Source organism: Ambystoma mexicanum, chromosome 14 (assembly GCF_040938575.1).
Source record: "Ambystoma mexicanum isolate Mex_15411 chromosome 14, UKY_AmexF1_1, whole genome shotgun sequence".
NCBI classification, from domain to species: Eukaryota; Metazoa; Chordata; class Amphibia; order Caudata; family Ambystomatidae; genus Ambystoma; species Ambystoma mexicanum.
In genome coordinates, this window is record NC_090940.1 from 88,390,437 (window position 1) to 88,404,020 (window position 13,584).

Genomic DNA, 13,584 nt, shown 5'->3' on the forward strand with positions numbered 1-13,584 from the left:
GCTGCTCATCTCCCTCTGCTTTCGAACATTTTTCTGAGACTGCAAGCAGAATATCAGTATATCAAAGATGAAGAATCAACGGGAGGAACAGCCAGTTGAAAAAACATTACCATGGGTAAGTCATTTGGTCTTCAGACGGTTTAGATAAAAATGTCGGTTATTTAAAAAAAGGCCCACATCCATGCTCCAGGTTTTGATATTAATGATTGCAAAATTACAGAAAAGTCAACCTATTTGGGTAATGCCATTTATCAGAATTAGTTGTTCAGAATTATCCTTATTTCTGACATTTCATGTACTTTGCTTGCTTGTCTGCTTTCAGCGGTCTGATATAGTTTCTTCACAGTAAATGCAGATTGAGTTTACAAAAATACATTTACTTAGAAATACAAAGAATTGCAAATGTGGGGGCGTGGCCAGCGGCCATGCAGTAGGGAAGCATCTCTGACAGCTCCTGCTCAATCCGGTAAACACCTGTCACTTAGAGCGGCGATCTAACACGGAATGAGACCTAGGCAGTGATTTGGATGAGCGAACAATCAGGGAATGTCTGTCTGCAGCTAAAATGTGGTTTTGAGCGCAACAAGGCTGGTAGCTCTCCCCCGCTTCCCAAGAGCAAGAACAGGGAGAGCAAAAAAAAATGGTGACCGACATAATATAAACCCAGAGAGGCGGTATGCGACACCAACAAAGATCCTGCTGGGCTCAGTTCCTCCTGCCAATGAACACACCACTTCTCCCCTCCTGCTGTGGCGCTACACATCGGGTGAAGGTCAGGTGACTGCAGGCAACGTACCGTCTGGGACAGACTCGGAACCCAGAACCCAAATGACACGGTGCAGGAAAGTGGGCGGTGCACAGTGCCGGCTTGCGGCAGGACAACACCCTGCGGCGCAGGCACTCCGGGGCTAGCGGGGACACTATCATTTGGAACCCGAAGCTGGCACATGCAAAAGAATAACACACGCCGCCTCATTCAATCATAGGCGGTTGGAGCAGAGAGACACATACAGTATTGGCGGCACTCAGACTCATAAGCAGGTGAGCTCCTTCCTGGCATGGTTCACCAGACTTACAGAACTTTCAAATTTGAAGTCTGGGGATAAACATATTGTGGTTTCAGTACTGCGGGGGACGTAGAGACAAAAGAATCTAACGAACTTGGAGATCTTATTCGCACACTGGCACAGAAGGCTTGCTGAACTCTGCCCAAGTTGTAACCCAGGCTGACGCCTTGCTGGAGTAATAGAGTGGAGTGGCCTGACGAACTTGGCCCAAGTTAAGCACTTCATGGTCACCTAGTGCCCCACATTGTATCAGGAGACGCAGAGCATACTCGCGATAGGGGAGGCCTGACTCACCATTCCGAACTGGTCCTTGGACTGTGAAATTGCAGTACACTAAGGCGGGCAGGACGGAATACCTTGCATCTGGGGACTGGAAAGGTGAATTGTTGCAACGACATAAGAGACACCACATGATTACAGGCCTGCACTAACTTGCACCTGGAGCACACCCACTATAATTTGGCAGAGATTAGGTGAGCTACATGCGCCCCATCCTTCCCAGACCAGCGGCATCATAGAGGACACACGGATAAGCAGTGGCTTATACGTTTGGATCTGACCTGAACCCAGGAAACAACACAATACTCTCCAGATGTGTAACAAAGCCAACAAAGGGAAGGTCAAACAGACCACAATGGAGACGTACACTAATGGTCCAGCCAGCACGCAAGAAGAGGCAGATGTCTCCCCTACGCATGACACAGTACGGGAACAAAACAGAGGAGAACAATAGATCCTTTTCGCCATTGCCGCCATTGCTCCCCTGCAATCCGCATTAGAATCCAAAATAGATGCCGTGAGGATTGACGTGGGACTTTTGCAACAGGAAGTGCACTGGCAGAAAAGACTGGCAACATTAAAACACAAGTCAAAGATAACACTGCGGGTATACAAAAAAACACAGTCTGAAGTCAAAACATTCCAACTGAAAGTGAAAATGCTAGAAGACAGAACTGAAGATGCCGAAGGTAGAGCCCCGAAGGAACAACATCAGGATTTTGGGCATGCTGGATGGAATGGAAGGTGCAGATCCTACATCCTATGTTGAAAACCTGCTCCTGCACGAGGTGGGCCCAGGCAACCTGACACAAGGCTTCGCGGTTGAATGTGCACATAGATCTCTGTCCAAGAAACCTCCGCCAGGAGCGCCCCCAGACCAATGATTGCCAAAATAATGAATTACAAGGATAGGGAGAAAATATTATCATTTTCAAGATCTGGGGGCACCATCCAAAGGACATTGCTCAACTGGCAGTCTATCAAGACTACACTCGCCAAGTACAAAGACGCAGAGCCCAATTCAGCCCTACAAATAAACACTGCGCAAGGCTGGCCTTAAATATAGGCTCACCTACCCAGCCCATTTAAAAATCCTACAAAATGGCCAATCCCTTTTCTTTGACAGCTCAAAGGCAGCTCAGGAATAGATGGACAATGAGAGGACCGCAATATCAACTAACAGAAGCGTATTGTGAATGCGTGGACAGGTGAGCTTGTTTCTCCCCAAAAGACTTCCTCCGTTAAGAATGGTCTACACTTCGATGGAATATTGTGCCACTCTGTCAAGCTTCACCTTGGTTGGCTCCCCAATGTCCATGGCCAACAGACACATGTGGCGTAATCCCTAAACAGCTGTTTTATGATAAATGATGCACCAAAACGCAAGAGAGAGGCGAAGAGGGAGACTACAACACCCAGGTAGCGCCTACAACCCTTGCTACTGCTACCCCTTCGTAGTTACATTTTAGGGTACTAGTTGTAAAGTATCCACCCGCAACGCACCAGTCACCTAGTTATTCAACTCAGCAGACGGGGTGCGGGATGCGGCCATGCCTCAGCATGCAATGCATAGCTGGGCGATTGTTGGGAGTTGGGAAGAGGGAGGGAGGGTGGGTTTGAAAAGTTGGTTTGTTCAGCCTTTGTTAATGTGCAGATTCCCCAGAGTCCACAGATGTCGTTGTATAGAACCTGGACCCCAAAATCTAGCATGGGATCCTAACCTACCCATAGAGAAAAAAGCTGTTATTGGCAATGGAACTCGGGTTGTGTTGTTAGCAAGAGGTGATTATCCCTTCAAAATTTCAAATCATGACTAGGAATATCAGAATGGTGACCTGAAATATCAGGGGCCTCAACAGTTATATCAAAAGAAATAGAGTGCTAACATATTTGTGCAGGTACAAAATAGACATTACGCTACTACAGGAGACACATCTCACCACAGGCAGACAGGACACATTGGCGAAGAAATGGAGGGGACATATAGTGGTCTCAACATACCCGGAATATTCCGGGGGATCCATATTTGAGGATCCCCAAATGTACCCATGAGGATTCTCCATACAAAGACAGACGACAAAGGAAGGATGGCCCTTATATATGGTTTCCTAGAGAACAAAGAAATATGTATTATTAACACATATGCCCCAAACCGCGACGCCACATCCTTCTTTAGAGCATTATATTCCAGACTCAGGCCATATAGGAGCTGTGTCTTGATATGTGGAGGGAACCTTAATTGTACTCTGAACCCCATCATAGACAGGTCTGATTGCAAATTTACGAAACCTGCCCCGCCGGTTAACTCAAAATTCTTTTGAGTTAACTGATATTTGGAGGGCGCTGCATCCAACATCCTGAGTCTACTCGCATTATTCCACCCCACATGCAGTATGCACCAGACTGGATTATTTTATCCCAGGTAATGAGTCAATAGGAGAACTCGCAGAAGCTGAATATGAAGCTTGGGGTTTTTCAGACCACGCTCCGCTGCTCTTTATGTGGCAATTTGCTCCCCCTAGACCATCCATACCAACATGGAAATTGAGAGGTGACGCCCTACAAGATGCTACATTCAGTAACCACATAAGAGAAAGCATTCATGAGTGCTTCATGCAAAAAACCAAACAGTAAACATAAGGGGTAGCCCTATATACCGGGAAGGCCCAAAAGAGCGTAAAAACTGGTAAATGAATGGGGTCTGGCCTTCCCATGCACATTTAGTAACACATTTCTGATTCTAGTACGACTTCATGGAAGCAATGGAGAGGTGTTAATCAAATTAGCCTCAGAAGAAAGAGAGAGTTCATACGAAAAATAAAGTTCATACAATCATGAGTAGAGCAGAGAACACAGCAAAATGAAAGCAGCAATTGTGTTCTAAAAACATGATCATCAAAAGCAAATTCTTTGCAACCAGTGTCATGCAGAATTCATGATGAAAATAGATCAACAACCCACAGAACTGGAGCCTGATGTTATCAGGTGAAGGGAGTGTTCCATCCTATCACCTAAGAATTGTTTTTTTAGGCTCTGAGCCAGTTCAAAAGAGATTATGTCCTGGCTATGTAAGAGGCCAATATGTGGTTCCTGTGGGTGTGTAGAGATCAAACCAGGGTCAACGTTGGAAAGTGGTTTCCTGGTGCTGTAGAAAGGACTGCAAAATGGATGCTGGTCCAAGGATGTTTCGGCAGGAAGTGGAGGCTACCTTCATCTGGACCTACGGATGTCGCTCTACAAAAGAAAGAGCGCGCAATATTAAAAACGGGGGGTGGTCTTAGGGAAGAAGACAGAACCCATGGCTGGTAGGGAGTAGGGAAGGGTTCATAAACACAGTGGTATATATAATGTGGAGGCATATAAAAGCCTAGGCGAGCATCACCCACCTGGAAAAGGATCTTCTATGAAATCTGGTGCTAGTCAGACAATTGCTAGCAACCGGGGCATACAGGTAGCCCTGAGGCGGGACCCAATGTTGAATGCAGTGGGCCCCACAGGGGCTTGAGTCAAGCGAGTGTTTCCCAGCTAAATGGCCACCAGGAACATCTGCAGGAAAAGCGAAAATTCAGGATAACCAAATGACTGCATTATTCGTGATATGTGGCATCCGCCCTATAATAGTGGTGGTAAACAAAGGAAGGATAGGAGTACAGGGTCAGTGACTCAATGTGACCTGGTGGATCCGGAGGGGGAACAATATGGCAAGAAACAGACTTACTAATGTCACACGATCACTGAGGATTAAGTGGCCTGGCCGGGCTCTCGGCCCTGGATCACTCGAGGTAGCTCGTACGGTGCCATAGGTAGAGTCAACCTGCGGGGAAGCCATCGGGCTAGATGTTAGTCAGGGCAAAATAAAATAGAGCGCTGTGGCTCACATGGAAACAAAAAAATAAGCACGATTTTGAGCTGCCCTTGGGGGAACCCAACTGAAGAGCCGGTCCGTCACACTGCCTGTAGATAATCAAGGCATAGTGAGAGTGAGAGCGCCGGCTCATTTACAATTGCAGAAATCCACTTAACACGTGGGCTGGTATGCAGAACCAAGATTTGGTGAGTTGTGTGTTCAAAATGCTGGGAGTCACGGGCTGTGTGTCGCTTGAAGCCCCTATAACCTTAGCTGAAATATTAACCACAATTAGGACCTTGGCCACAGCGAAAACTCCTGGCACAAAAGGGCTGACAAGTGAATTATACAAGGAATTTGTGGAAGACCTCACACCACTAATGTTAGACAAGCTCACAGAAACTTAGTTATGTTTAACAGAAGCTGCAATAATTCCCCTGCCCAAACCCAAAAAACCTGCAATGGATTGTGAGTTATATAGGCCCTTGTCCTTGTTAAACCAAGACAGCAAAATACTCACTGCACTGCCAGCAAATACACTGCAAAAGGAGATAGTAAAATTAATACACCCAAATCAATCGGGTTATGTTCCAGGTAGAAACACATTGTGAAACTTAAGGCACTTGCATCATGTTATAGACAGCACAAAGACACATGACTACCATTATACAGGTGCCTCCCTAAACGGAATTTGACAAGGCTACATCTGGTGGGTACAACTAATATACAACAAGCCGATTGGCCAGGGTTAGAACGGGTCAACACCTCTCAAAAAAGTGGGCACTTGGTAAAAGCATAAAACAGGGGGGCCCATTATCTCCAATGCTTTTCATCCTTGCTATTGAACCGGTGGCAGAGTTCCTAAGGAAGGAGTATTGTGAGGTGGGCATACACATAGATGGGATAAACACTTATTATCTATGTACGCAGATGACATGCTACTCCATATACAGCAGCCTGAAGTGAATCTGCAGTACATACTAGATGTTCTCGATAGTTTTGCCGAATGATCAGGTATCACAATCAGTCGTAAGAGGTCTTGTTTGTTCCCACTAGCTGGCCTGACTAAAGTAAATAAGAACCTGCTACCCACCCTGGCGCTAACATGGAATACCAATGCTTTTCTATACTTGGGGATAGATATATATCATGACCCCGCGGCTAAGCATGAATACAACACACTAAAGGCTTGCACGGGGTCACAAGGTCCATGAACTTTTGGGTGCGTTTGCCCCTGTCACTAATGGGCAGGCCAGCGTTGCTGAAAATGGTGATATTGCCCGACTGTTACATTACTTCATGAATATTCCATATAAAATACCTAAGCGCTTTTTCAGCATGCTAGACACAGATGGTTTTCATGGCAGAACAGACGCTGCAGGGGTAGCCTGAATACACTCCAAAGAGCTCATGAAGATGGAGGGATCAGAGTCCCGCAGTTCGAACTCTACTTCCTGGCAAGCCAGATACAGTTTGTGGCAGGTTGGCTAGCAGACAAACCAACACTTGACACATCCCTATTACAACCAGCAATAAAACAGTTTTATTTAATAAGAGATTCTGTGGGTACCAACCTGCCACTTAGGACAACAACCATATTTGGTGACATTAGGCATACAACTGTGGCATAGAACATGCAAGATACTCGGGTCAAGGATCCGTTTCCTCAGATTCCCCTGTCTGCGGTGCTGTCAGATGGATGGCAATTACGATCTGGTGTATGCAAACACTGGGAGCCCTTGAGGGTTGTCACGATAGGCGATCTGTTGCAATATGATACATTAATGGACTTCCAGACGCTGAGGGAATGCACAGGTATACATGTGGGACAGTACTTACTACACCAAACCATAACACATGCACTAAAACGAAGGTGGCCAACATTTTGCGGACAGGTAGCCATGCATGTTGCGGTGTAAACCGTTTTCAACATTTCGTAAGGGAGGCATTCAGTGTCCAGACTTTATGACCTATTCCTCTCTAATTATTTCCCAAGTGCACTGAATGTACGATATAAGTGGGAGACAGAGTTGGGTAAGCCCTTCACTGACGCAGAATGGAGGAGAGTAATCAGGTATCACAAACAAGTATCTAGATCCGCCAAACTGCAACTGATACAACTTTACATAACACAAAGAGCTTACTTAATGCCTCACAAAATCTCCAGTTTCAAAATCGTAGACAAACAACAATGCCCCAGATGTAACCAAGAGAATGCAGGGATATTTCATATGTTTTGGACTTTTTTGGAAATACAACAATACTGGGGAGAAATTGCGAGCAGAATGTCCAGGGGAGATATTACCCTGAATGTCCATTCCCCTGCAGCCTGCATGTTGGGCATTTCCCCAAGATTGAAGAATAGACGATACGTAAGTAGGATGAAGGACCTAGCCTATGTGCAGGGGTGTTGCTAGATCTGGAAAAGATCCGGGGCTACGCTACTTTTGGGACTTTCTGGACTGGGGGCTAGCTAGCCTTTTCAGTTGTAACCCCTGAGCTTCTATCCGGGGCTACAACCAAAAGATCCGGGGCTATAGCCCCCTTAGTCCCCCCCCTAGCAACGCCTCTGCCTATGTGTTAGCAAAGCGTAGTACAGCAATGAACTGGAAATCTCTGTAAAAGCGCTGTGGTCGACATGTGGTGGAGTGATTTACAGAAATTGACACTGCCAGAAACGACAGTGTGCCAAAAAGCGGCCAGCCAGGACTTAAACGAACTCAGTGACGATACTGTGTCTTGGAATGTGCTAACACAGTCTCTGTTTGAACCCATGATCCCAGAACCTGAGAGTCATGATTACGCGTGAGAAGAAATAATGTATTATTGTGATTAGATGCGGAATGTAATGTCTAAACGGTGAACGAACAGGCAGTAAGGACCAATAAAGGCTTGTTGGGTTGTTTGCAGGGAAGGCGGGTGGTGTAGCTAACGTACAGAGAGCACAACAGACACATATATGGTGGCGATACCGCATCAGGATAACCAAATGGATATATGGTGACATGTTGTGACACATTTGTACATTATGGTTTGGTTTGTTTTGTGGTTTATGGTTTTGAAAATTCTAATAAAAAGTGAATAAAAAAAAGAATTGCAAGTGTGTACATGAAATATTCCAGCAACAACCCACTATTGTTATGTTCTGCTTCAAAATGAAAATGTGTGAAGCATTGCCATTTTACTTAGTTTGCAACACTTTAGTCTTGTCAATCTTACATTTCTTGCCAAGTATCCCGTTTTCTTATCGGGAACATGTTTCTTTCTCGTGTATAGTTTGTGTGTCATTGCCTTCTCCTCTGATTGAGTTTAATTGATTGTGCCACATGTTTTGTAGACTATTATGCAACCAACAATAACATAGGAGTTACTAAGCTAAGAATATGTTATTCCCCTGAATTGCTTCTCCTGGTTAAGCACAGTTTTGTAATGTTCATCTACTTGCAAAAATGTTGCATGACTGGTTCGCTTATTCCTGGCACAGTCTACAATCGCTACCCCTAATTCCCACCAGGTTGTGTTGCAAAGAGAAGTATAATGTTTATGAACGAAAAACGAATACATTTTTTGAAGAATGTATACATTGCAAATTACATTTTCACTATGCTGTCAAAGTACTTCAAAGAAGAATAAAAGGGTATTTCAAAGATAATTCGAACTCAGCCATACCCTAATGAGAGGACAGATAATGTATAAACTCATGGAAAATCAACCTGCCTGTCATATCTCCAGCTGTCTCCTGGGTTAGTCACCAGCCTGTTAAGGAGGGAATGGGGCGGAGGGGTGCTCGGTATAACAGGGTCTTGATTACAAGTGAAGGATGTGTCTAGAATTCAATGATCTGTTCTTGTTCCTACAGGTGAAATGAGCCCTATGGTTGTGGAAACGCTGAAACTCGGTATTGCCATTCTCAATGGTGGAAACACTGTTGTTCAACAGGTATGAAGCCTTTTTGTTTCATTCTCTTTTGCTTTAGTTTATACTTTCTTTTACATTTCCTGTCCTTTTTTATATATGTTTACTAATTTAAAGCACTAAAAATAACAAACTCTATGGAGGAAAGCCCCAAATGAGAAATAAGGTTTTAAAAAGATGGTGATTTCTCCTTAACCAAACGCAGTGAATAGATGTACATAACACATGCAGTATAATGTCTCTCGAAATGTGGTTGTTTAGAAACGGTACCACTTAGTGGATGAAACCCCTCACTTGCTGTATATGTGACTACATCATGAAGTTGTTTGCCTTGAATGGAAACTGGTGGAGTGAAGACAACACTGGGAACAAAATGATGACAGAAAGGTGGTAGGTAACCTGATCCATGGTGGCAGTGCCCAATGCTCTAACAATCTGATTTGGCAACAACCTGGATCTTGAGTAGTCCCCCTGATTCCCTCCACCCCGCCTTTACAACTTGCAGATAGAAGCCACTCTGTTTATGTGGCCAGTCATTCTCCCAAGCCTGAGTTAAAATGGTCTCGTGGGAAATTGGGTGACTTCTGACATTCCCATGCATAGACTGTGTCCCAGCCCTTTCCCCATTCAGAAGCACTACCAGGGCTGAGTTTTCATTACGTTGGAACATTTGTTTTCCAGTAGGCATGCTTGTCTGTCTCCACCTTAACTGGAGTTTTTCAAAAACCTTTAAGATGACCAAAGTGACTACGTTCCTGGGAGGTACTGCAGGAACTGTGATTAACCAAATTCAATTTTGTTTTGCTTTTTCAGAAAATGTTGGATTACTTAAAAGAGAAGAAAGATGCCGGGTTTTTCCAGAGTTTGTCTGGCCTGATGCAGTCCTGCAGGTACATAATTGAGTGTTCTTGTCTAGGACATATTTAGTCGCTCCCGGGTGAAGGGTTACGGCGAGGAGAACAACGGTAACAAGCCCGGCTTGGCCATGGAGAAACAAGGGATAGCCATGATTTATCATTGATCAAAAAAACAGGGTAAAGATGATTTGGATAAGAGTCATTACGACTATAGCGGTAGCCGTGCTGATAATTACCGGCACGGCTGCCGCAAGAGTCGTTTTTTATCCGGCACCCGGCAACCAGGGCATTCTGGCCCCGTCTGACCTTGTAATTACCCATTGCCGTGTGCCGGTAAGTGTCAGTCCCCATTCCCATTTGAGCCCTATAGGGCTCAATGGGAATGGGGAGCATGGTAGCGCCAGCACCGTTAATTACGGTGCCGGCCTTACCGTCAAGTTCTGCTTCCGGGTGCCAGTACGGCCGCCAGGAAAGACCTGGCAGCCGTAATGGCACCCGCAAGCAGAACTCGTAGTTTGTCAGTCCGGGAACTACGGTACCGGCAAGCTTACCAGTACCGTAGTTCCCAGACCGGTAAACCTGTAATGACCCCCTGTGTCTCAGTTCTGTATTAAGACCCTGCTTGACAAAGTAGGCTGCTGTTAGCAATCAGCTTTGTAGGTGAAGTTAGGGACTGATGGGAGAAATCTGTCCGTTTTTGTATGCCATCAGTGCCAAATGTCAGTGTTTGAGGTGGTTTTTCATGTTTCTTTGAGGAATTTTTTTCCATCTGTTTGAGAACGTCTGACATCAATGAGGGTACAAGCCCCAAAACATTTGATTAAATTGGAAATTCCCATCAGTTAAATTGTAATACATAATAAAGGCATAGGTAGCCGTGCTCCCGCAATAGAGCCACCTTTCTATTGAATTGGTTCTAAGGGAACACAGTGAGCTAAATGCATCCCCAACAGAACGGCAGAATGGAAGTGGGAAGCAGAGCGCTTCTCTTTCAGGCCACAATAGGAAGGCCTGCCACATCCACGGCTGGAAGAACACGTTGTGCCATGGAAAATGGAAGCATCTTTCTTTTCAAGAAGGAGAGCATTTGTTCCAGCTGCTATAAGAGGGCATGACATCAGCACGTTACAGAGGAGCTCTGGCTCTAAAGAGGTGCCTTCGGAACTAAAGCTAAGGCCTTGAGCATTTACGTATATTTGCTGATTCACCTGCAATGGTCTTGATTGATATATTACAAAGCAGGCAAAGAATGCGTGTACATGGCTTTCACTCACAACCGAGGCCGGATATGCACTAATATGCATAGGATGAATTGGCGTGTCAAGGTGGGATTCCTTGACATTTGGCTCTTGCGTAGATTCCATAACTACTATGTCTACGCCTCCACAGAGGGAGAGAAGTTCATGGGGTTGGGTTTCTTAAGAGGAGTTGGTCCTTGAGCAAATGGGTTTGCAGCCATCTTCTGATGGCCCTAAGCCAACACGGTAAGTGCAAAGGTGACCCCTGCTCTGCAAGGTAATGGCACGTGAGCCGTGTGTATGTACAACGCTGTAGACTCTAAGGCTGTTCTATGCCATTAAGAAAGCTGGATGGGTGAAACCAGATGGTGCAACATGGATCTGAGTGAAACATGGATGCCATCTGTGGCAGGCTCTGTCTTCAATCCTTCCGCAGTTGATAAAATACAGACCATTGAGCTAAATATTAACAGTATTTTTATTATAATACATGGATCACTGATATGTTGAAATGTTTCCCTGTCTGTAATATCATTATTAGGAGTGAGTGACATGTTTGCAGGTAGCACAGAATTGTTGCATTAGGCGCCACATGCTGCACCATTGCGCAAAGTAATCCTAAGGATGTCCCAATTGTAGGGGGCCATGTTTGCCCAAGATTGGCGTGAATGCCTTGCTTACATCAAATCAGAGTGTTGAAAGATCTCTGGATACCTCATGGCTGGAAAGCAGGGCAGGCTAGCACGTGAGAGCACACCGAACATTCTGCCCATAAACACAGTGCACACTCTGATTAGCAGGAATTCTTCTCGTCTCTGATTGGGCCAGTCATTCCATCCAATTTGAGAGCCTGGGGAGTGGCAAAAATGACATCTGCAGCACTGCATTGAATATTGACAGGAGCAAGTGGAGCCTCCATTTCTCAGCCCATTGGTGCATGGGCTTTCTGCTCAGCCTTCGTCCTTATGTTGAACTACTTCTGATATCATATGTCTCTGATCACAGTAGAGTTCTGATGTCACAGTGCCTTCCGCAGGAGCTGGAAAATTATGTTTAAAGCACCTCCATGAAAACATTAGCAACTTCAAGTGAAACATTCCAGGAAAATGAGTGCTCTCTTTCAGATGCCTCTCGGCCCTCACTCTCTACAGTTCTGCTTTATAAGGAAATATTAACACCTTCTGTTCATCGAGTGCACTGCTGATTTTACGCACAGGTGAACAGGATTCAATCCCCATGTTACTATTGCCGGCTTTTAATGTGGCCTAAACTTAAAAGCTTTCAACATTTATTTTCCAAAAATGAAAGACTGCGAATCGAATTGTTTCTCTAAACATTACGGATGCCCGATGTATTCTTGTCTCTGAATCCTGAAGGTCATGTTCACCTTAGGGAAGGTGACAGCAAGATTGAAGTGGTAGGGAGGGCTCTTTACCAGGCATTACAGATGATATAATAACACCTACCATTTGAAGAACATGATATCGCTGGTCATCTCTGAGGCTTATGTCTCTATATGTTCACGTAGGTACTCTGAGACTTGCAGCATACTCTTAATTTATGCTTGAGCGATTTTATTTGTAAGAGTCTGCAACCGTTGACTCTCCAGATGTTTTGAACTACAACTCCCATCAGCCTTGGCGAGCATAGTCTATGGTGAAGGATCAGGGGAGTTGTAGCCCAAACATCTGGAGAGCCACAGGTTGCAGGCATTAATACCGTGGGTTCAATAGCAACAGATATACTGCCACTTTCTGTACCTTTCCATTCAGAACATTGTGGAATCATGAAATAGGGACATCCGGTAATCATGTTCACCTTTCATGTTGTACATCAAGAAATGGGTTCATCTCTATGCCGTTTCAACATATTGCCTACCTAGAGCTCCTTCCCTAGCACCGTCCAGCTTTTACACACATACTCTTCCTTTAACGCTTTACAGAGGCCTCCATCCGAAGCATACAGGTTTGCTGGAATATTGTATGCTAATTAAAGTGGAGAAGTTGTTTTGAGTAAAGTTACTTCAATATTATTTTGATTTAAAAAGTGCATGGAACAGCTGCTTTATCAAACAACAACATATGTCTATGGTACTTTTAATTAGTCCCTGTGCTAGGAAACTATTATCCTAGATTCAAGGATTGACTAAACACCCTGTTTACAGATATTCAGAAGTGCAGGGTGCAAAGTAGGGCTGGTGATTATATTTCCACAAGTTCTGACACTCTCGTTGGACATTGGTCAGGAGAAAAAGAGAAACTGTGAGCTTCAAGGACGATAGTGGGGTGAAAGACACCTCAAAGCGCATTGCCCTAACTCATCACTGAGCATGAGTAGCTGACAGCTCTGAAAGATGAGATACTAGGTTGCAACAATGAATC

General features: G+C 44.8%; 1 protein-coding gene across 7 annotated transcripts in view; it reads left to right on the plus strand.

Moving 5' to 3' along the window:
• Window positions 1-13,584, plus strand: part of RYR3 (ryanodine receptor 3) — a 1,751,462-nt gene that overhangs the window by 1,384,124 nt on the left and 353,754 nt on the right. For all 7 annotated transcript variants that reach the window (XM_069638568.1, XM_069638566.1, XM_069638573.1 and 4 more), the window contains 2 exons: window positions 9,053-9,132; window positions 9,922-9,998. In XM_069638568.1, coding sequence (XP_069494669.1) covers window positions 9,053-9,132; window positions 9,922-9,998 — 157 coding nt within the window. The remainder of the gene's footprint in view (window positions 1-9,052; window positions 9,133-9,921; window positions 9,999-13,584) is intronic.